General features: G+C 45.9%; 1 protein-coding gene across 1 annotated transcript in view; it reads left to right on the top strand.

Moving 5' to 3' along the window:
• The window catches only part of TMEM108 (transmembrane protein 108), a gene marked incomplete at both ends in the record, with an annotated part of 79,548 nt that extends 59,420 nt beyond the window's left edge, over positions 1–20,128 (top strand). The window contains 2 exons of the mRNA XM_079538434.1: positions 18,375–18,529; positions 20,006–20,128. Of these exons, the coding sequence (XP_079394560.1) occupies positions 18,375–18,529; positions 20,006–20,128 (278 nt within the window). The remainder of the gene's footprint in view (positions 1–18,374; positions 18,530–20,005) is intronic.
• Between the last annotated feature and the right edge of the window lie 2,817 nt (positions 20,129–22,945).

Here is a 22,945-nt window from a genome sequence, read left to right as displayed (position 1 = left end):
ACTTACAAGAACCTATGATTTACTGCAGCACCTTGGACCATCATTCCTTCCCAGCCAATACCTAGCTTCAAAGGTTGGCAGAAAAAATCCATATCTCAGTACCTGTATAATCTTTCAAATCACCTCATAGAACAAAACAGACCTTCCTGATCCCTGCAGTGAGCAGCTGATATTTTCAAGAATGGAACTTGATCCCACCCTTTTCTCTGGGTACATCCTCACACTACGTACAGCCCGGCCACTGTCAGGGTTTAGACAGCACTGAACATCACAACTCACTTTTTCTCTAGCAGCCTTACATACACCCACTCCAGAGGCTTTCCCAGCCCCTTAGAACCCAGCAGATAGCAAAGCTCTCACATTGCAGCCTTTCTGGCTGCTTTAAGTGTAATCTCACATCCATGGTCAGCCCTGGGAATTAGTCACAATCACATTTTTTCCCCAAAGCTAGAAGCCTTCTCCCATACTGAAAATGCTGACTTCCTTGATCCTGACTTGGTTTGGTTCTCACTTGCCCAAAAGGTAAAGGCATTCATAGAGGCAGTGAGTAACAGCACAAGCCCTTAGCATGTCATTTACTCTGAAGCACAGTGTCCTTTTTCCTTAAACTGAGCAATGGTCAAAAATCAAAGTGAAGTTTTCTTGCCCATAAATGTAATAGTTTATGCCCAAGTTGCTTTCTAATTGTGTGTTACATGTTCTCATAACAAATCAGTGAAGGCTCCTCATTACAAGCTTTCATTTGAGATCGAACCCAGGGATAACCAGGCACTTGGAGGTAATAATGAGTTTGAAGGGGGCATAAGTAATAAATCACCCACATTACTTTCCGTGAACAGATGAAAGGACTGAAATACCTTAAGGGGTTGTAGAAGACAGGCTGTGCACAGCTGTAACATTCCGTCTGGCTGCAGCATCAGTGTTTTTGTAACTCCAACCGGAAAACTGGAGCACAGCTTTTGCGAGTGGGGAAATAAATGTTTGCAGCATCAGAGCAAGGGGATCCACAAGTCGGGCTCTCTGTTCTGCCTCCTTGCCAGATTTCATATAGCGTGTTACAGTACTTGAAATCAGCCATGGAGCAAAGTTACTGGGGAAAAGGGACAAAAAGAAGGAGAACCTGGTAATAAATCACATTTCCTTCAGATAGACAGGCTAAAAATGACTGCTGTAATGAAAGACTATCTTGAATCTAGAATGAATGTTCTTGATTGATAGGTAAGTTGGTGTAAATTAGTAAGAGCTGGTGGATCAGCCCCGAAGAAATTAGTTTTGGGAAAGACATGTCTCCTGGTGCTGGAATCAGAAGTCTGTGACTTGGTTACTTAAAACTGCAAGGATTTGGAAAGGAGTGCACACCAAGAAGCTCCACATCACCACTGCTCTCCAGGTCAGCAGGCACCAACTGTGCATGCAGGGTCAGGCACAGATCATTGACAGCATGCTTCAAATGGACAGGGCTTGTCCACTTACCCTCTAGTATGGGAAAAGGTGCTTCCTAAAGCATCACCGTAGCAAGGCTCCAACCCCTGCCCTCATCCACACTTCATGCCAATGAGGTGCTGCTCTCTAAGGCTGTGTCCTGTGTACAGAAGCTGTTTATGAATGTCCAAAGTGGTAAGACTTCCTCTGCTGGAAAGTATCACAATACATAGACTGTGTTTTACCTTTTCAGACACCACTTTTATTTAATCCCTTTATTTTTCTGAACAAATCCTCTTTTTGCTTCGTGACGATGCCATCTAAGTAGATAGAGGGATGATTAATTTCACCTAACATTCATCATCTGGAAGGTGGATATCTAGTTAAGGTTTATCATCTCCATAGGACCCCTTTTCATCAGGGTAAGAGAGAGCACCTCTAGGGTGCAGGTCAACCTGTGGCACCTCAGAGATACTTCATGATGAGGTGAATTGCCTGCCAGAGCCACGGCTACCTCAGGCATCTAACTTTGGCATAGTGAGGTTACTCACTGCTTTGGGAAGCTGTCAGAAACCATTGCTAAGATGGCTCTAAATCCTCTTTTCCCTCTTTTTATTGCTGGTTGTGAAATGGATACCCTTGCTTGAGTCAGCATCCATGACATCAACTACATCCTCTCTTTGGCAAGATCCTATTTTAAGCTTTTCATCAGAGGCCTTGGCTATTTGTGTCATTGTCAAAACTCTTCAGAAGGTCCGGTGACATTGATGGTAGGTCTCTCAGAAGCCAGAGGTTCTGCAGCAACATAAATAGGATCAGCAGCACTAAGTGCAGGTGAAAGAGAAGCCAGCTGCACATCCTTTCTGTCTCCCTTGGCAACAGCATCCTGCCAACAAAAACTGCTGCCAAGCAAAGGCTGCAAAGGAAGGGATGTGCATTTGCAAACCTGGGGCTGGACAAGCTTTGTGTGAAGGGGAAGCTGTCAGAGTGGGGAAGACCTGTGTGCTTTTAACATTATTTTCGATTTGTTCTGTGTGGTTTTGGACAAGGGAATGCACAGGGCGCCTGTCCTTGTGAGCAGTTTTCATGTGAAATTCCAAATGACAGTCTGCAATTTTGAGCCATATGTTTCCATCCATGACAACACACAGGGAAGAAGTCTGTGCTGAGTTACTGCTTACAGATGTGGCAAATCCTCCAGCAAAGGTTAAAATACATGGCACGGCTCTCCTGTTACACCAGCTGCAGCTTCATGCTCAATCATTGTTTCAGCAGCAAGCTCTTAATAACCCTGAGTTCCAGAAACTGCTAAACAAGCTGATATTTGTAAAGAGAATTTTTTCTGTAATGCACTGAGTATCTTTATTTAGAGGAACCTTCGGACTGGCAGCCTTAGGGATGAAAAGTGAACTGCAAATGGCAGGGAGAAAAGGAACGTCAGCACAAGAGCACAGAAATGCAAAGCAGATCTGAGATTAATGTTTGTACTCCATCACTGCACATCGCTCCTCCATGAAATAATCGTGGTTGTGAAAATACTCTGTGTGTAAATAGGGGAAAAATACACTTGTGATATGGTATATGCACCTGCCCAGACTTCCTCATAGGGACTGTAAGCTCCTAAAGTCACCGCTGGGGTCACATTCTGAGGTCCTGTTGCTGTTGGCGCTGCCAAATCTCAAACCTGTTGTCGTGGTGTCACTCCTTTGTGAACCCATATGATAAGAGAGAAGGGAGAACTGGCTTTGCTCGGTAGCAAAATATTAGGGACAAATTCTGTGAGGTCCCATGTAACAAATTGCTTGGGCTGTTTGAGTGTGATGGGGACTTTGAATCAAAGACTGAGGAGCAGGGATTATTGGGGGATTTCCAGCAGCCCCCAACTTGTTGCACTCAGCATTTGCCCATGCCTTCTCAGGAATTTGGATGAACAGGGCACGTTTCTGTGTTCTTTGGGCTGTGTGTAATTCCAGACAGTCAGCTGTGCCAGAGCAGAAGGTAGGCAGGATTATGACTTTAAGAATCACAGGATTTGTGGACTTATTTGATAGGTACAAAGTAGAAACTACCCATTCATCACTGAGGAATGGAAATATCATAAAATATAGAACATGTATTTTGATGGCAAAGAAGGAGAGAAGAGGATCCCTATTTCATTCCACGTATTTTCCTCTGACAGGATTATTAATACCATTAGGGAGAATTGAACGGAGTGGAAAATCTGGTGGGGGTGCAGAAGCAGGAGGTGGATCTGTAAATCCATCCAGACACAAAAAGCTCACTGCTGCACTGGAGGGAGGGCACTCTGCTGCGAAAGAGGGAAGGAGCAGTCTCACAAGGACGTGCAGCTGGGGTGCTTGTTGCTGTTTTGTTCCCAGAGAACGAGAACTGCCAGCAATCCTCTGGCGTCTGAATAGACCCGTGCCAGACAAACGACAAACTGTATCTGGACTTGATGGGGAACCAAGCTGGAATACCAAGCAGCCCTTCGATCTGCTTGCAGAGAGAGGGGGACTGGCTCCGTAAGTGATCTTTGCAGTTCCAAAGGTACTCATAAAGGAGCGAGCTCTCTCGCTGCACAGCCCTGCAAGACACGCCTGCCTGGGCTGTCTCTGTCCTCATTCCTCCAAACCAGTTCCAACAATAACAGCAACTCCTGCCTGCAGCTGCCTCGTTAGGGAGAAGATGTATTTTTCCTTTCTCTACTGAGCGATGAAGCTTCCAAATCTGTGTGATGTGAGAAGGTGAGGATGTCTGCTGACAAGTCCAAATGATATTTTCAGGTGAGTGATTATCTTGAGCAGCTGGAGTCATGTTCTTTCTTTCTATTATCCTCCCCTCAATAATTATCGTTGTCCTGGGTTGTCAGTGAGCCTTTTTGGGAGGATCAACAGCTTGGATGTCTGTATGTATTTAGATAAATAGGGGATCAAAAGCATTTCTAAGACACGGATACCCATGCTATCTGAGAGTCATCAGTGCAGGAGGGGAATGAACGGAGAGATGCCTGCTCTGTAACTGCATGAGGCTGTAGTGTTTGTATCACTCATTGTGGAGATGCCTGGAGGACCAGAAATGAGTTATTATGTGCGGAGTCAGTCTCTTGAAATCTCTGATGGAAATTCACCTTAGGAACAATAAAGGTGCTCAGCAGTGTTTTTGTGTTCTTAAAGGACCGTGACATACTTGCTACATGAAAACCATAGCTACCATTAATGTTGTTTCACAGGGAATGTCAGTGAGCACTGTTTAATTGGTGTTTATACATATGATTTCCAGAGCTTCTGCTGATGCTGTGCTACATTACTGCAAATAGAGCTGTTACTCCATGTGCCTCATTCTGTACATTTTATCAAATACTTTGGGTACTGAAGTTGGGCTTGATCGCACTGTCTCATGCTTACAAGGGAAAGCAGACAATAACTTGTAAGTTAATACCTGTGAGTGCTGGCCTGACAGCCACTGATAGGCAGAGAAGAGAAATTTTCTATGCAGAGTAACCTACTTTTCTTCCCTCGGTTCCTCCACCAGTTGTAGGGATGACATTTGCTTAACTCTTTGTTTGTACAGCGGCTGCTGCACTGTGTGTGAAAATCACATTGCTTTGAGAGACTGCAAAGAAAATGACCATAACCAAAATAATCATATGCACTTTCTAGGCAGTTTCCACCTATTAACGATCCCTTTTGCTGCCTATAATGTTTTGGGTTTGCGGAGAGCTGCGTGATATGTTAATTGTGTTGGGAAGAAAGCTTTCTCTGCAACAGTAATGTTGCTGGTGCTCTGAGCAGGCTTTGCAAGACCCTCACCATCACTACGTATGGTGAGGTGGTCAGAAGCACGGGGAGTTCCAGATCCTGCACACTGCCCACGTGTGTCCTGGCCCCAGGATCCGTGGATAATGGGTCCTTTGTAAAGCTGCTCCCTGTGTCTCCTTTGCCCACGGCAGTGTGAAATAATGACTCCAGCAGTACGTATCTGCACCGAAAGCTCTCCTGACTTCCTAGAGGAAAAATGTTTGCCAAGTGCTGCTCAGGGTGGCTTTATCTGTCTTGCTGCGAGGCCAGAGGTAGCAGAGGCCAGAAAGGGTCAAGTGCCAGATTGAGCCCTTTGTGCATATTCATTGGCTGTAGAAAATGCGAATGTGCAGCTCAAAAGTTTCCACTGTGTCTTCAGCAATTAGAGCTTGGTCCAAAGCTTGCTAAAGCCATTGGGAACCTTTCCATGGGGCTCAGATCATGAGTTATATAAGTTTGTGCTGTTTACCGGCGGTGCCCCAGGGAGGCTGAATGTGAGAGGTGACCTGGCAGCTGCACACACGGTTGCCATCCCATGCAGAATGGTGGCACACAGTGTGCCCACAGAACAGCCAGTGCAGCACCGAGAGGTACTAACTCCCACCTGAAACCAGGACCTCATTCTGGCAAGGACTGCTGAGGTCTTGAGATAAAATGGTGAAAGAACTTGAGCTGCTGGGGCCCAAAGTTGCTTCATTTTTCTGATTCAGAGAAACTCAGCTCTGGCTCCTATCTCTAAAGGGCATTTAGCTTCCTTGATAGTGTTGAGGACATCAAGTCCAGTCTTTTTAAAAATTGCTGTTGTGGGAGCTTCTTCATTTTTCTGATGTGCAAAACTGTACACATCATTTCTGGACTCATCCTGTGAGAATACAATGGGAAGAAGCACTGCAGTAAGGTCCTGTTGAGACTGGAACCATTGCACCATGTTGTCAATAAAGGTTTTTATGGCTAAACACACACTGATCCTCTCTGTACGCTTTACTGTCACTCTGCTGTGCTTCATCCTTGAGTCCATTTATTTTGTACTTAACATTCAATTCTTGGGACTGTATGCAAAAACACGGGATGGCACAGTTCAGGCTGCTGAGACATTAGGCCATTGAACCTTCTCATCAGGGTTGAATGGTTTTAATGCAGTCATAAATTTGGACTCCAAAAGTGGGAATTTGACATGCAGCACTTAAAAGTCAAACCACTATGACCCCTCTTGAGCATGAGCTCCTCCTATAACTTAGAAATGGCCCTTCCTGAAGAAAAAAAAAAAAAAAAAAACCACCAAAAACTAGTGATGTGATTTGACCTTTCAAAATATAATTCTTAATTATTTTTTGCTATAACGTACTTATATCAGTCTTTATTGCCATGATGGCAACATACAGAAAGGGCTGCCAGTTCTTACCTCAAAGAGCTTGTGTCCTAAGTAAGGTCAGACCGAGGAGTCTCCAGCAGCCGGGACTGGAGGATTTTGGCAAAGGCTGCAGAACTGGGCTTTGAGCTGACCAAGACCATCTGCCTATGTACTGTATCATCTGGGATGTCATCGCTTTGGCCATGACAACTTTATACCAACCGATAGGTTTCATTTCAGTGGTAATCTGCTCGTGGCTAAGCTGGGGGCCCGTTCCTTAGTGCAGGGCCATTTGAGACGCAGAGCAAGGTTGGGAAGGGAGGAAGTCTGGAGGGTTTGGTTAAGCCCCTTTCTGTGATGAATGCTTTGGTAGAGAAATTCAGTATACCATTTTCCTGGGCTCAGGCCACAGTTGCCAAACAGGGAAGTTTGATATCAGGGACCATAATAATATTCCCTTTGTACCTTCAAGTAATCCAAGCCAGAGCTCTGGGCACCCAGGCAACTGCAAATCCCAGTAGCCCATGCTTAGATGTCCCTGCATGGATGGCGCTGAACATACGGATTCCAACTTCACTTTTGCTTTCCAATTGGCTGTTTATCAATTAGAATGCCAGTTCTGCTTAAAAGGACCAGCAGAGCCCACTGTGAAGTCATTATTACCAGCTGGTTTTCCCTAAATATACAGCACCAGCTATTTTCACAATGATCTACCAAGCCAAATATGTTTTAAGTAGTTATGGACACACATTAGCTCTGGTTGTCTCTGAGAGAGTTACTGCTGCCTGCTAATCCAAGTATAAAAATGTCCTACAGAGCTGCAGCTGATGGGGCCGTGGTGGTCCTGCAGGGACTGTTAAAGGGAGGCCAGCAGACAAGCAGAAGCTGACTGTCACAGCCTGAGAGAGCCAAATGTTATGAGTGTTATTTTTTATTGTCAAATAAGTGGCTTATGACAGAGTAGCATTTCCTCTGAATAGTTACTAACATTTTACAAGTCTTATAAAGGTACTAGCTAAGTGTATGTGGCTTCCCAGGCCTGATGCATGGCGGCCTGCTACCACAACAGGCTGCCCCTGAGAGATCATAAATACTCGCAGCTGCAGGCTTCTGATTTATCTGCATTTCAAGTGGTAGGGATGGATAGTAGGCTTTTAGCCAAAGATGAGGGTTGCTGACCTCAGGGCACAGCATGCAGAAGAGGTGACTGCTTCCTTGTTACTTGAGGAATATCCTGCAGAAAATAAAAAAGCATTAATCCAATACGGAGGTTTTTCTCTGTGTGAGGTGTGAAAGAAAGTAGCTGCACAAAGACTGCCGTAATCCTTGCAATCTCGTGTGTCCTGAGATCTGCCAGTGCCCTGTGTCATGTGTGCCCAGAACAGCAGGCCTAAAGTTTCCTGAAACATTATCTCCACACACCAAACCCAAAATAATTTTTCATCCTTTCCTCTTCGTATTTGTTCTGTAGCAGCAACTTGTCTTGGCATGCAATACGAGCCATATGGACACAGAAATATCTGCTTTGACCTTGACCTCAGAGTGAGTGCTGCCAAAAATGTGAAGATGACTCCTGCCTTTCATTTCCAAAAGTGATGCTCCACGAATACACCACAATCTGATCTTTGGGTTGCACTTCAATGTACAGAATATGTTTTTCTCCTTGACTAGGCATTCTTTTATGCGCATATTGTCTGTGGTAGGCTAGGAATTTTGAAGCGGTATCCCCAAGGATCACTTACTCAACAGGCATTTATTTCAGAAATAAAAAAAATATGAGCTAATTTTAGCATCAGGTATTGGGAAAGTGCACTGCTTGTAAGTGGCTCTCACTGCACTGTTGAGTCAGTGTTCTTTGAAGTGTTCAGATCTTCAGGGTGCCCTGCAAAGGAGCGGGAGGCAACTGTGGCAAGGTGAGGTGAATTTTGGTGGTTATAGAGCTCTGTGCTGTTCTGCTTCAGAAATGATGGTTGGTGATCAAAGCATCGCTCTTAGCTGGATGAGAGGGATAAGTACTGCTCCTTTGGTGAGTTTCTGCTACGTGTATTGAGTCAGAATACACACATTTCATGGCATGTGCCTCTGGCTAAGCCTTCAGACCCAGTGGGCACCTAATCAGAGACTGCCCCATTCCCATTTCCAGTGTTCTGCTGGTGCCCACCGCAGATATTCCCTTGTAAGGTAGAAGTAAATGGCATATCAACACTGACAGGGAGAGCTGGCAAACCTGGAGGCACAGAGGGTGGGGAATGTGCAGGCAGGCACTCTACAGTCTTGTCTGGAATATCCTGCAGTTCTGGTGAACTTATCTCCCTGTTTTTTTTAAGACAGTGTCACCTTTTCCCTTGAGATCCTGGGCTGAAATTCACACTAGTAGTGTGCTAATGGTGCCATCTGATGATGCTCAGTGGACTGTGCAAAATAGACTCATCCCTTGTGCAGAGTGGGCAGAGGTCTGCATGACACTTGGCAGTTTCCACATATGGAAATGGTGACGTGATTGATGTGGTCCCTGCAGGTCACACTAACTCAGAGCATGTTAGCCCTGCGTCCTGGAGAGGCTTATGCTATTGCAGCTGCCCATGTCCATTAACTGGACTCTGAATAGATGTAAGAATTGATGTTCCCAGTGGCATGAATCTGGCACCTCATGAAACAACGTGCTCTAAAGAGGCAGGCGGGAGGCAAATCTCACAGAATCAAATCCCACAGCATTTGTAAGTATAGAACGGGACCCAAACAAAAATTTGTGTGTGAGTATCTGAAAAGGGGCAGTTGTATTAGATGGTTCGATCCTCAGTAATCACATGGCTTTTTAAAATGTCTTTGTTAGTTACATTTTCTTGTTTATTTTTGACGTTTGTGGATTTTCCACATCTCATACTCTGAGATCAGAGATGAGATTTCCCAAGTTTCTAAGGGTGCATCATAAGCTAGGAAGTCCATTCATAGCACATCCCTTCTTGACCTAATTTTCAGTGAGGGCTAAGCAGCTGCTCTCTCAAGAACAGATTGCATAATGGCATCCAAGACTGGAGGCAGCCAACTTTAGGATTTTGCAGCCAAAATAATGAGCAGACTAAGGTTCCCCATCATGATGTGGCCAATTCATCCGGAGGCCTTTGGCCAAAACAAAGATGAAAATATCTTTTGTTTCTACCACTGAAGAGTAGGATGCTTTGTATCTTCTTCATGGGGGTCGCCTTCAGCTATGTATGATGCTTTAAAATACCCACATGGCAAGCCCCTTTCTTCCTTCACCACAGAGATTCTGTGCAGCCTTCTCCTTCCCATCTCACTACTCCCAAACAGCCACTGCAGATCTATTTCTCTTCCAATTCCCAGAGGCACTAACTCTTCCAGGGCACAAGGAAGGTAGGCTTTCCTGCCAGCTTGGTTGTCATCTGGGAGGAGCAAAGCACAAGCACACAGTCACGCTGTCCTCCATCTTCTTGTCCCTCCCCTGTGTCTTACCCTTTCTGTTTTTTCCTCCAGGTGTTCTACTGATCTTGGCACTGACGGAAGAGCTGGTGTTTTCTGTTCAGGTACTGTCTCCTGCTGTATCCTCCTCTCAGGGCCTCCTGATGGACACTACCACTGTCACAGCCATGGGAACGACGCCTCGCCACAAGGACCGCCACACGGCAGAGCCCGTCCCCACCTCCGCTCGCGCCGTCCCCCATCCTGTCAGCCTGGCAGGGAGCGATGCTTCCACTGCTCAAACGCAGGCGAGCAGCCCTCGTGTTGGCGAAAAGGAAACATATCATTTGTATAACCAGAGTGCTTTGTACTCAGGACAGACTCGCCCCAAAGGGAAAATATTCCAGATTTTCAAAGGCAACTTCACAGAGTCTTCAGAACCTTACCTAAAGACAACCCTGCACTCTCCCTTCCCTACTCTGAGGAGCCCTTTCACAGACCATCCCTTTCAGTCCCAGACCGCAACCTCCAGTGACCCCAATGGCACAGGGTTGGCCAGAACTACGCCCTCAGACCTTTCTCCCCACCCTGACACCTCGGGAAGCCTTAGGGAAGCAGAGCAAGGGAACGGGGCCGAGCGAGTTGTGCAGAATGCGGAGTTTGCCACCACAACTGCTGGACCGCCAACTGATCCCGAAGCAGTGTCGGTGCCTTTTAAACCCACCCACTATGGTGTATGGGATATGCTGAGCAAAAACAACTCTTGGGTAACCTTGAATCTCAGTACAAATGTCCCCTTGTTTTCTGGCCCTGGAACTGCACCAGCAGCAGCCGGTCACTCAGTCCAGCCCAGCTTTGATGTCAACATCTCCTCCCTGGCAGTGGGGGACCTCGAGAGCACTGCTCCAACACAGCAGGGCCTGGTGACGAACACGACCTCACTGGGCAGCACTGTCTCCACCATGCCTGCCACGGGGTCGTCCAGCTCCATGTCCACTGCTGGTTCCACCGCGACTGGAAACTTCCTCAACAGGCTGGTTCCTGCCGGGACCTGGAAACCTGGGGTGCAGGGAAATATCTCCCATGTCACTGAGGGAGACAAGCCCCAGCACAGAGCTACCATCTGTCTCAGCAAGATGGACATTGCCTGGATCATTCTGGCCATCAGCGTACCGATATCCTCATGTTGTAAGTTAATTGCTGCTTTATTTCTCTTTCTTTCTCGCATTCTTTGGAATTTGGGTTTCGAGCCATTCATGGTGTAGTTGAAGAGCCAACAGTGTCAGGATAGACTGAGATAGATGAGAAGAAGTCACCAGACTTGTAACTAACTTGTTCACTGAGCAAAGTGCATGTGGAGAGCAGCTCCAAGTGCAGGAGTATAATGCTTACACACAAAGCATACTTTCTGTGATGCTGTTAGAAATCACATAGTCTTCGGGGGCTCTCCGCTTGAGGGTATAAGGCAAAGGCTGAACAACTGTAGAAGGCAAAGCAGTTTTACTTCAAAATGTTTGAGTTGGTGACCAAAAATCGTGCAACTGTTTGATTTATTGAATGCTACATTCTGCCCAGGAACTGGTTTTTAAAAGCCCACTGCTAACCCAAAAGATTAATGATAATTACTATGACTGGTACCTTAGGGAACTACAGCTTTACCTACCTACTACAGCTGTGCAATGAAATATTTAATTGCAAGCAGTTTGTGAACCATCAGTTTTAAAGTCACATCATTCTGATAACCAGTTCGTTATTTCCCTCCATTTTAATTCTGTCTGACCTGGAACTGCCTCAGCAGCAGGAAGAATTTGAAGTGCTGGCTTCCATACCACAGGAATCAGACACCTGAGGGACCAGCATCAGTTAATGTCCAGAGCTGGCTTAGGGTCTCATCATTTGTCTCAGCAGCAAAAAAAAAAAAAAGTTGTTGAACAATGTGAAAGCTTGAGTGGGCACTGTTGTGTCCCCTACCTAGCAAAGTTGTTTCAGCAATGTAGGACAATATAGTCTCTGGTATTTCACTCTTCGGATCCAAGGAAAAGACACTCAGTGTGCTATGGGATGTGGTTACACTGATCTATTTGGAGAAGCATTTCCCAGCCTTTGCTGCCCGTGGAAAAATGAAAGGGTAGCTGCCAGCAATAGTGAGCATTAATACTGTTATTTACAGCTATGAGTGGTGCTGAGTTCACGGTTAGATGTGTTGACTGAGTCAGTCTTACTCAGAGCATTCTCCTTCCCAAAGGGGGAGTGCTGTCCTCACCTGGCACCTCTCTGAGCCACTTTCAGGTTGCTCATGTGGTCAGAAATATTCACTTTGCTCTTTGCGCACATAGTGGGCTGAGTCAGCTCCCTGCAGGTCAATAAGCACAAGATCTGGAGCAGACAAGCTGCAGGGTGCACACCTGGAAAGGAAGCAGGACCAATACTCTTGGCAGCTGAGAATTATTGGATTGGCTCAGCATACCTGTTAAGCTTGTGCCCCTGGAGCCATCAGTTCTGCTATTGCCAACGTGGTTAAAACCACTGGTCAAAACAAGGCTTAAAACTAAAAGATTGACAATCAAAACAAAGTGAAACAAAAGCACAAGTGTGCATGTATACTTCTATGGAGAATGAGATGAAGAAGAGAACGTGGGTTATAGCAAGTACAGCATGAAAATAAGAAGCAATATTTGATGACCTAATGAACAGTGCTTTGTCTATCAATCACTAGAGATAGAAGATAAATTCTTCCCTTCACTATGTTTGAGGCCAGTATTGAAAAAGAAAGTTGCAAGTAGAAACTTGAAAAGAAAGTTGCTGAGTGCATCCAAATGCAAAATGCAGCACAAGCAGAGGAAGCATGACCAATGTGCCCATTGGTGTATGTGCCTTCTTGTATTGTGCCATATATAAGCCAGTAACTCAGGATAGGTATTAATAATATGATTAAGTGTCTGACGGCATGATTTCTAACCTACTGCTCATTATATGGTGAGAACTTTTCTTCTTATTGTATGTGCCATAAATGGTGTGTGTTTGTATGGCTGCATCTATCCTGCTTCTTGTACTTGAAAGCTATAGTTTAGAACAGGTAATTGTTGTTTTGCCAGTTACTACACCAGCTATAATGCAACTGAGTTTTTACACCAGATACCCAAGTCCTGCTTTCAAGAACAAATTTCTGGGTCTTCAGTGGGGCTCTCCTTTTAAAATCTGGGGATGCTCAGAGCTAAAATGCATGGTAGACAGGCATGTAAATGTTTTCTGTGGCATGCAGTGCACATACAGCATACAGTGCACAGTGTTCAGCACATGGTGTGCAGCAGTACCAATGAAGGGGACTGCCGCCACCTCCAGGGCACAGAACTCACAGCCGAAGAAATAGCCGTGCTGCGATCATTCCTCACTTCTGCTTTGGATGCTAAGAGACAGATAAGAGACAAAGCCCTTTGGGTTTCGTGTCTTCTTCAAGGAACTGAAGTGTTTTAAGTGAGAGGTCTTCACAGCTGTGGTGAGCATGGGCTGAGAAGACACTGTCCTCCTGCCTTGGGATGCTGCCCAGAGGAAGTGTTAAGGGCATCGAGGCCCAGCCCTGTGCTGTTTATACCCGAGCTGCATTAAGCAGGAACAGCTTCCTCACAGCAGCCTCCTAGTCCTCATAAAGATGCATAGGTTTGAGTCCCACTGAAAAGCCTTCACATTCTAGGCAGATAAGTAATGGCTTGAGTAGGAAGGAACGTGCCACGTCTGCTGTGTGAATCTGGGGAAATCATCTCACCTTTCGGTACCTCAGTTTTGTGGTATGAATAATGAGAGTAATGTTGCTTGCTCCAGTTGAGGGCTGCAAAACTGAAGGATAGCGTATCATCATGTTCCCAGAAAAGCAAAGTGCTGTATTACACTGATACCAGTAATTTCTGCATGTCACAGCTGCAGTCAGTTTCACAGTGGCCTTCAGACAGCCTTGACCATTCTTCTGCACGTGTGTGTGCCCCTGTCTCACGTGTGGCTGCATTGCAGAATGAGGCTCCATTTGAACTTGTTTTAAAACTCACTGGCACGGTCCTTGGGCTCCCAGAACTTAGAACTCTGTAATTACAGACTGGCACAATAAAATGTTGAAGAACTGAAACCTGTAAATCAGATGCACAGAAGTCAGTTCAGTCCGTCAGTTGTGCTGATGTGAGAAAACACAAGGGAAAGGCTGAGCCTCAAAGGGAAGCGTCAGCAGAACTCAAAGAATAGATGAAGATCTGCCTTGAACCCAACCCTGTGCAGTCACATTTCACACACTGTGACACTTTCAAAATCATCTCACCCACTTTCTCAGTCACTACAACTGCAAATGTTTGCTTCCCCAGTCTGAAGAATGATTCCAAGCACTGAGTCTCCTCCTCAAGGATGAGCTCTGACCCAGCCTTAGAGACCCCTTGTCTCCAGGTGGTCAGTAACAAAACCCATTGGGATACCTGCAACACAGCTGAGGTTGTAATGCTGTAGACAGCCCAAGTGACAGGCATACTTTTACAGAGGTGCTTAATGATGGGCAGTTAAGATACAGTCACAGTAAATGAGAAAAAAAGGAAGAAAATCTGGATAAAATGCCACTGTAGTTATCAAGGTGAGTGTTCTCCACAAGCTGTGTTTACCTATGATTTACAGACACGGAGAAAAAAACGAACATCCCACAGTCTGAATATTTCCTGAATTTTAACTTTCAGCATTCAAGTGTGTTTAATGTGGAGCCAGAGAGTATGTGGAGGGGGTATGTAGCTATATAGGCATGGTAACTTGTTTGTGTGAGTTAAAAGAACAGACACAAGGCTACCAGATAACTGTAGGCAGTTAGTATCATTTCCTTATGATGCTTTATAAAGCCAGTATTGAACATGGTGTATAATCCTAGTTTATGTTTAAAAGATAAAATAAAATAAAATTGAAGTTCAGAAAGGAGCCACATGAATGATTCAAGAGCTGAGAAATTTAACATAACTCCACTTGTGAAATTACACAGTCCAGGCAAAGGCTTAAGCCCACAGGTTTGAGATGTTGCCCACACGTTTGAGACATTGCTGATGGCATAGTGGAGGCTTTTAAAACAAAAAAGGCAAAAGGAGACTGAGAAAGTGGAGCTGAAGCTGGAGAAGCTCAGCCTACAAGGGAAATGCAAGCACATTTCCATGACGGTCATTAAGTATTGAACAAACTTATTGGGAACGTGATGGAAATGCAGTCACTCCAGATCCTTAAACCAAGTGGGGCGTTTTCCTGCATCGTGTTTTGTATCTGAAATACAGCTTATGGGCAGGGGACCAAAGTTACCAGGCAAAGGTCTCCTGGTGTGCAGGTGTTGTGCAGGTGAGAGTAGATGATTGGTGTGCTTTCACCAGCCTGGAAACCTATAACAGTGTGAGAATCCCATTTCTGCTGTTTGTGGGATACATCATGTCCTGTGTCGGAGGTAAGGGATCAGATAGTGCTGACACGATTTGCTCTAGGACAAGATAGAAGCTGGTGTCAGAGCCGGAGTGCATCAGCAACTCTCAGCCCCTGAATGTGCGTGTTGACATTTCTCTCTCCAGAACAGAAGTGGGCCAGTGGATACATATTCAGAATGCTTCCAAGCTCTCTGAACAAAATTCCTCACGTTTCCTAAATGTATAGTAATCATTGTACAGGGAGCTTCAGGCTGACCCAGGGACATCACTGAGATGTCCTTCTTGTGGCACCTGGGATTAACTGCAAAATGGAGCAGCCAAAGCAAAAAGTCAGTACAGCTTCCCTGACCCCAGGAAGGATTCAGGTGAGTGTCAGAACACCAAAATTAGAACTTTCTGTGCCCAAAGGGCATCATTCTCTGAGGAAAAGTTGATATGCAGCACTGAACAGCAGCACTTTCTCATCTTTACAGGGGAATGTCATAACAGGGATGATAGGAGGGGAATTGCAGCTAGCCTTCCTCTTCCAGCTCCCTTGTATTGTTGCTGCCATTTTTCCATTCCCAACCATCTCTGCCCTTTCTGTGTGTCATCCATTTAGCATGTCCTCGCTGACCATCACAGCTGCCTGCCTGGAAAGAGGTTTTCTACAATAGACATAATACTAATCATGGGACTGAATAGATATCCAAGAATAAAGGTGAACTGTACACCATTCCTGTTTTTGTTCTAAGAGCTACATTAGATTCACTAAAATCAGCTGTAAGAAGGTTAGTTAATTTGAGAGAAAGAGGAGCACTCCTCTTCAAGCCCTGCTGTCCTGCTGTCCTTTCTCTCCCTCTTAAACCCCATCTCCTCTGCTTGGAAGCAGTTTAGGCAGACAGCCTTCTGCTAAAATATCTTAGATTTGAGGAAGTTTGGGAACTTATTTTCTACAGCCTTTCATCCATTTGCTTGTTTATGCGCTGAGGTTGGAGGCCAGGAGCATAATTAAGGGAGAGAGCACAGTTGCTATATGGCAAACACATCTTCACACGGCAAGGCCATTTCCTGCTGGAAGGAGCAGAGACCTCCTTCAACTTAATGTCATTGGCTTTGCAGCTCCTAAAACCTAAATCCAATCCTTCCCTGTCAGCAGCCACAATATTTTATAAGCTGTAAAACTTTGAGTTTTCAAAATATTTGCACAGAAAGTGCTTTCCTGGGGCTCTCGTCTCCTCAGGCAACTTCAGAATGGCGGCGTGCCTCAGAGAGCACTGGGAGGATGAACTGTATGTCCCACTTCACTTTCTCATCCTAACAAGCCTTCAGACTAGGCTGGGACTCGGAGCAGCCTCCTGGCCCCCAGCAAAGCATGGGGTGAAAACGCAGCCCTTGGGGAGGTCAAGCATTTCCCTAGGCAGAGAGCAGTGCTGCTGGCAAGGAGGGGGCTGCCTGCACAGGAGCTCAGCAGCACCAGTTGCTGACTGTTACCCAGACTGGATAATAGTAAGTTTGATAATAGCCACCTTTTTTTTTAATTGTGCAAGAGATTTTCCCATTAGTTTTGTAAGATGATTTATAGCATAAGCTCACCTTTCCCTTTGAATGAGACATGAAGTGCCTGACTCAAACCTATTACCATTTTTTCTTGGTAGCTTATTCTTTTGTTTTAAATAGAGCTCTAGCCTTGCACTTTCGCATTGCCATTTTATGTGAATAGATGGGAGATGAAATTAGATCCATGGCATATGGGTAGCTGCAATGTTTGTCAAAACATACAAGGCAGTTCTGACCTCTCTGCAGTCTTTTCTTTCCCCAGGCTATAATTCTAATAAATAATTTTAGCTGTAGCTGAGAAAATAATATATTTTCCTGCTTCATGAATATCTTTTCCTTTTCTATCATGAGGGGTTTAGAAATTATGGAGTGAATTTACAGCAGGGCATTCCCTATTTCACTGGTACAAATCAAAGTGAGTATGCACCCAGCTACCTGTCTGTCTGTATAAATCAGGTAGATTACAAGCCCAAATGTTCAATTTGTTCCACAGGTGTAAAATAAGCACACCGAGCTTTGCGTTACTCCTCCAAATAAACCCTTGTATGCACCTAAATTCTGCCTGAGCAATGGCCAGTGGGAGCAGTAAGTCTGTTACAGTGGGTTTGCCCAGCTCTCATAAAATCGCTGAGATTACAAAACTGAATTGCAACAGAGATGATCAAAATGAGAGCAATTCCAGAAAACAGACTGGCACCACTGCCGCCATTCACATGTAGACAGGCAGGAAAATCCCAGTTCTGGTCAGCTTGGGCCAGGGCTACCCTGGAAATGTCAGCTACACAAGGCAGGTGCCAGAGGGGATCCCCAACCCTCCTCAGTTGCTGTCTCATCCTGTACAGGACCTCTGTTCCCATGGTGGTCTCTGTTTTGGAGTGGTCACATGCTCCATGTTCTGTCTGTGAGGTACTGGGGCAGGGATTAGCAGCAGGGGCTTTGGATGTTGAGGACGTACAACTACATGCATTTGTGAACTTGGTATTTGAGCCTTGGGCCAGTGTCTGTCACTGCCCTCTGCTCACAACTGCAGGGTCTGAACATGCCAGAAACAGAAGACATCTATGCAGAAGTATCATTTGCAGTCCTCTGTCCAAGAGCATCTGTCAGTCCCTGGCTAGGCTGTTAAAATGCCATCCATTACAACACCAGAGCTTATTCATTAGCCAGGCAGTCACATCAGAAGGTTTACAAACTCACGTCAAGAAGAAAGTGAAACCTACGTATCCTGCCAAGCCCAAAGTCTCATCTTCTTGGGCCAGATCCTGACTTAACTGTGTGGTTCCTGTTAGATTGGAGCTGGATCTAACTGAGGGTGAACTGTATGAATGAAGGTCACCAGCTCTCTCTTTAAGTAGCTTTAAGCCATATCCCCACTCCTTCTTGAAAGGAAATAACCAATTTTTCATATGTTTCTGTTAACAGCAGTTCTGCTGACAATCTGCTGCATGAGGAGAAAGAAAAAGACATCCAACCCAGAAAACAATCTGAGCTATTGGAATAATGCTATTACCATGGACTACTTCAACAGGCATGCTGTGGAGTTACCGAGAGAGATCCAGTCCCTGGAAACATCAGAGGTACCTCACTTGCATAACTAGTGCTTGAAAACTGTAACTGAAGCCATACTGGGAGACAAGGAGAGCAAGTCATATTAATAAAGCCCTGAAAACAACTGTTTACGAGGGTGGATAGTGATAGGGCAAGGGGGAATGGTTTTAAACTGAGACAGGGGAGTTTTAGGCTAGATATCTGGAGGAAGTTTCTCACACAGCAGGTGGTGAAGCACTGGCACAGGTTGCCCAAGGAGGCTGTGGATGCCCCATCCCTGGAGGCATTCAAGGCCAGGCTGGATGTGGCTCTGGGCAGCCTGGTCTGCTGGTTGGTGACCTGCACATAGCAGGGGGTTGGAACTGGATGAGCATTGTGCTCCTTTTCAACCCAGGCCATTCTGTGATTCTGTGATTCTATGAAATCTCTATGCATGTTCAGGGAAACAGCTTTTCAAAAAGTTTCAACCTCTCTCCAGCAAGTCTATCATAAGGTGCAATAAACAATAATAAATAAGCCTATAGTTTTTCAAGTGCCAGTTCAGAGAGTGAGTCCTCCAGTACATTAGTGATCCAAACATCAGCATATGGGAGTGTATAGGGCTGGCACACACTCCTCAGCTTTTCCTGAAGGGTTCTTAGTGTTTCACTGGTAGTATTCCTGTATGGGCAGGTGATCCTACTGATGGAAATACAAGCTGGCCTCAGAGTCAGAAAAGAATAATTTAGCTTAGTTCAAAGGTATTTAAAACTTAGAACCAGTGAAGAGTTTGAGCTTAAGCTGAAGTGATTTTCAAGAGATCAGCTGGCTAACTAACTCATTGGATTGAAATAAAAAAGTGCTCAGAAAGAAATCTCTGAGATGTGACAAGATAAGCACTCACGATCACTTCATCAATGGCACTTTGCTGGCAATCATGGAGCTCCCGCTGAAGCAGGATTCTGTTCTAGACTTAGGAAGCAGCAGCTTTCACATGATAGGACCATTCACATGGCCTCCAGTAGTGCCATGTGATCATTTTAAACTGATTGGAATGCTACTGGACTGGTAGCTTCAAGCCATCTATTCGGTTGTCTGACCTCAAAAAGTAGTGCAAATGCATCTTTCACGAGTTAAGCCATGCTGTCAGGTGGGAATACGTCATGAAAGTGAAAAAAAAGAAAAGTGGAAGGTCAAACACTGGCTTGGTGTGTCTGATTTGTGGGTCCCCTTACTGAGAAAAAAAATCAGCCTGATTATCAGCAGGATTGAGGATTGTCAGAGAAAAGAGGATTATCAGAGCAGTGAGTGCTTATCTTCACGCACGGCTCCCGCTGCCTGCAGAACTGGCTCTCTGAGGTTAGATCTCCTTTTGGAGCCCCCCACGATTCAGGCATTTTCTGCGGGATGGGACCAAGCGCCCCAGGACAGAAGGAACAGCCCTTTTCTCACACCTGAGGGCTGCTCTGTGTGCTCCGGAGGGCGATGGTGCGACACGCTCATGCTGCTCTCTGCCCTTCTCCTAGGACCACCTCTCTGAGCCACGCTCCCCTGCCAACGGCGACTACCGCGACAGCGGGATGGTGCTCGTGAACCCCTTCTGTCAGGAAACGCTGTTTGTGGGCCACGAGCAAGTCTCTGAGATATGAGCCCACGGCCGCCCTCCTCCTGCAGTTTCATCTCTACTGTCTCCAAATTATAAATAAATATATATATTATAAATATAACCTTTGTGTAACCCTGAATTACAAGAAATGTTTTCAGCTTTTCTTTTCTTTTTCCCTCAGAATTGTCAACCCCTTTTTTATAAGTGTGGTAAAACTTTACAGAACAAACTGTGGCTTTATAAAATAAAGGTATTTCTAAGCAAAACACCTGTCGGATTGACTGCTTTCTTCCCTGTCCTTTACAGCCTGTTGCTAAATCTACTTGGCCTGAAAGAACACTGGGTAAAGCCGATTCTGATGCAGGCAGTGTGTTTGCTATAGCATCCTGCAATGGTTTCAGAGCAATCTGAAGTTATGTGATGTCTCTCAGCCTGGCTGTGTGTTCCTGCTTGGTGACCATCCCCTCCCTAAACTGTATTGCCAGCTGGCTTAGGTCATTCCTTTAGGTTGCCATGCTGGGATACAGGCAGAGCAGGACCAGTGTGGTCTCCAGTAGCAGCCCATGTGGCTCACATGCCTGTCAGGCATCCTGTGCATGGCTCCAGTTCTGCCTGTGCACCCAGTGGGATGAGTCAGAGTCTGAATCCCACTGGGGTCTGCAAACTCAGCAGGGAAAGAGCAGGAAAGCTGGGATAGAGCAGGATGATGAATGAACCTAATACACCCATGGGGTCCGGGAGATGGGCAACCCACCTGGGTAGCAGCATTGCCCAGTGACTTTTTTATGCTATCTCTCTTAGATAGGAAGACTTGAGCTCTACTTTTAGCTTTGAAAGTGTTTTACAAGAGCAGAGATCAGAATGGCCTTTTTTCCTGCATAAATGCCCTAACAATTACACTTTGGACATGCAGCTGCTCTTCTCCAGCCCAATGAGTCCTGAATTACTTCCCGCAGAGCAGACAACCTCCAAAGAAGGCAAGTAGAGTGTCCCCTTCATAGGAACAGAAATCTCCACAGTGTTTTGGAGCAAATTGGCATTTCAGTCCTACCCAGTTAAGCACCAGATTGCAAGCTGTAATAATAGTGTGGGAATAGGAAAGGCGAATGAACCTTAAATGATGGGTTAGAAATGGGCCATTACAAGCAGAGGGTAACACGGAATGTGGAATGACTTTGCTAAATCGATGTTCTCTCTTCAAGTAAACCTGAACTGTTAACACGGGACCAATTTTTGGTTTTGCTCTGCAGATTGCCTTTCTCACTTTGCTCAGCAAGTGGAGTGGCTTCTGTCCTTTGAGGCCTCAGCTATCTCCTATCCATCTTTGGCCATTGGTCCTTGTAGAGTACTTTCTTCTTTCACTCCTGACTTCATTGAGAGTGGCTATGAGACAGCACAGAGCTTACCCCATGCTCTGGCTGGCTGCTTTGCACCACCGGCTACACAAGGTTATCAGCAGAAAGGTACCTCGGGCAAGGCAAGGTCAGAGCAGCATTGCTAACCACACGCCTTGCTGAAGTGAGCCACATCTGGTAACAGAAAAGGGAATTCTAACGGTGACACATCTTGTCCAGCTGTACCACCTGCCAGCAGAGTCCCAGTGTCTGTGGATCCCCAGAGCAATCTGATAGATTGATTACGATGGCTGGAATTGCACCAAGATGCAGCTCCCTCAGGGGCTGGGGGCCATAAAGGCATCTTCACCCCTCCTTTCTCCCTGTCCCACACATGCGTTTCTTCTGTGCTGAAACACAGATGTGAATGTGGGCCCCAGGCTTCCTAAGATAATGCAATTGAAATGTTAGAGATACTGGGCGTTTCCACTCGGAATCACAGAGTGATGCACTGCTTCCCTCAGAAGTTGCAGGGCAGGCAGTAAGACACAACTGTGTGAGGACAGGGACAGGCATGAGGGAAGGTGTGGGACAATGCAGTGAGGTACCTGTGATCCTCCTGATGGAATACCAAACAGCCTTCTGCAAACTGCTGGAGGTGACAGAGTAAAGGTTTCCTGAGCATCTTGCAAAAAGCAAAAGCAATCAGATCTTCAGCTACTGGGTATTTTGAAAAGGGGGCGTAAGGGGAGAACAAGTTGGCAAAGAAACAAATCAAGTTGTCACTGGAATATACAAACTCACTGGAGGATTCCTCTCCCTTAGCCAGTCCAGTTTGCTTGGAAACCTCAGTCCACAACACTTGAGAAAGTACTCAGAGCCACATGCAGAGCTGTGAGATGCTGTGGTGTCCACAGGCTTCACGCAAAGGAGCAGTGCCAACCTGACCTCCAGCAATCTCATTGTGTTTGTACTTAAAAGTCAAGCAGAGACGTGAAGGGTGCTTGCCCCTGAGCTGAGACTGCTGGGCCAGGTCTGCGTGCCCTGGGGAGGCCGAAACACTGAGAAATCCAGAAGCTGTCCATAGAATGAGGAGGGATTCAAGTCCCTGCAGCACCAAAATGTGAGCTGGGCATGGCCACAGCTCTGCAGGCGCCTCAGAGGTTGGTTTTAGTTAACTTGAAGTAATGTCTTGCTGCAGGAGGGCCTGTCTAGAGTAAGCAAGCAGCTAGTGTGTTTGTAATTCACAGATAGATGGATTAGGGCAGGAGATCATCCGGACGTCAGCTCAGAAAACACTGCTGGCATTTTCACACGTACGCTCTCATGAATTCCTGCCCCGCTGTGCCCGTAAACACCATTGTGCTGTTCATCTGCCACATTTGCAGCAGCAGCAGCAGGGAGATTTCCCCTGAAATGGATTGCTGACCCAGCGGCCGCCCAGACAATGCACAAAGCCCGCCTTCCAGAAAGCCGTCGCACAAAGCCGAAAGCCCCACCGAACCCCGACCTGCTGGGCTCGGCAC

The sequence above is a fragment of the Tetrao urogallus genome (genome assembly GCF_951394365.1).
Source record: "Tetrao urogallus genome assembly, chromosome: 7".
Lineage (NCBI taxonomy): Eukaryota > Metazoa > Chordata > Aves > Galliformes > Phasianidae > Tetrao > Tetrao urogallus.
Note: the sequence above shows the minus strand (reverse complement) of the source record. Positions and strands in the feature narration are given on the sequence as shown.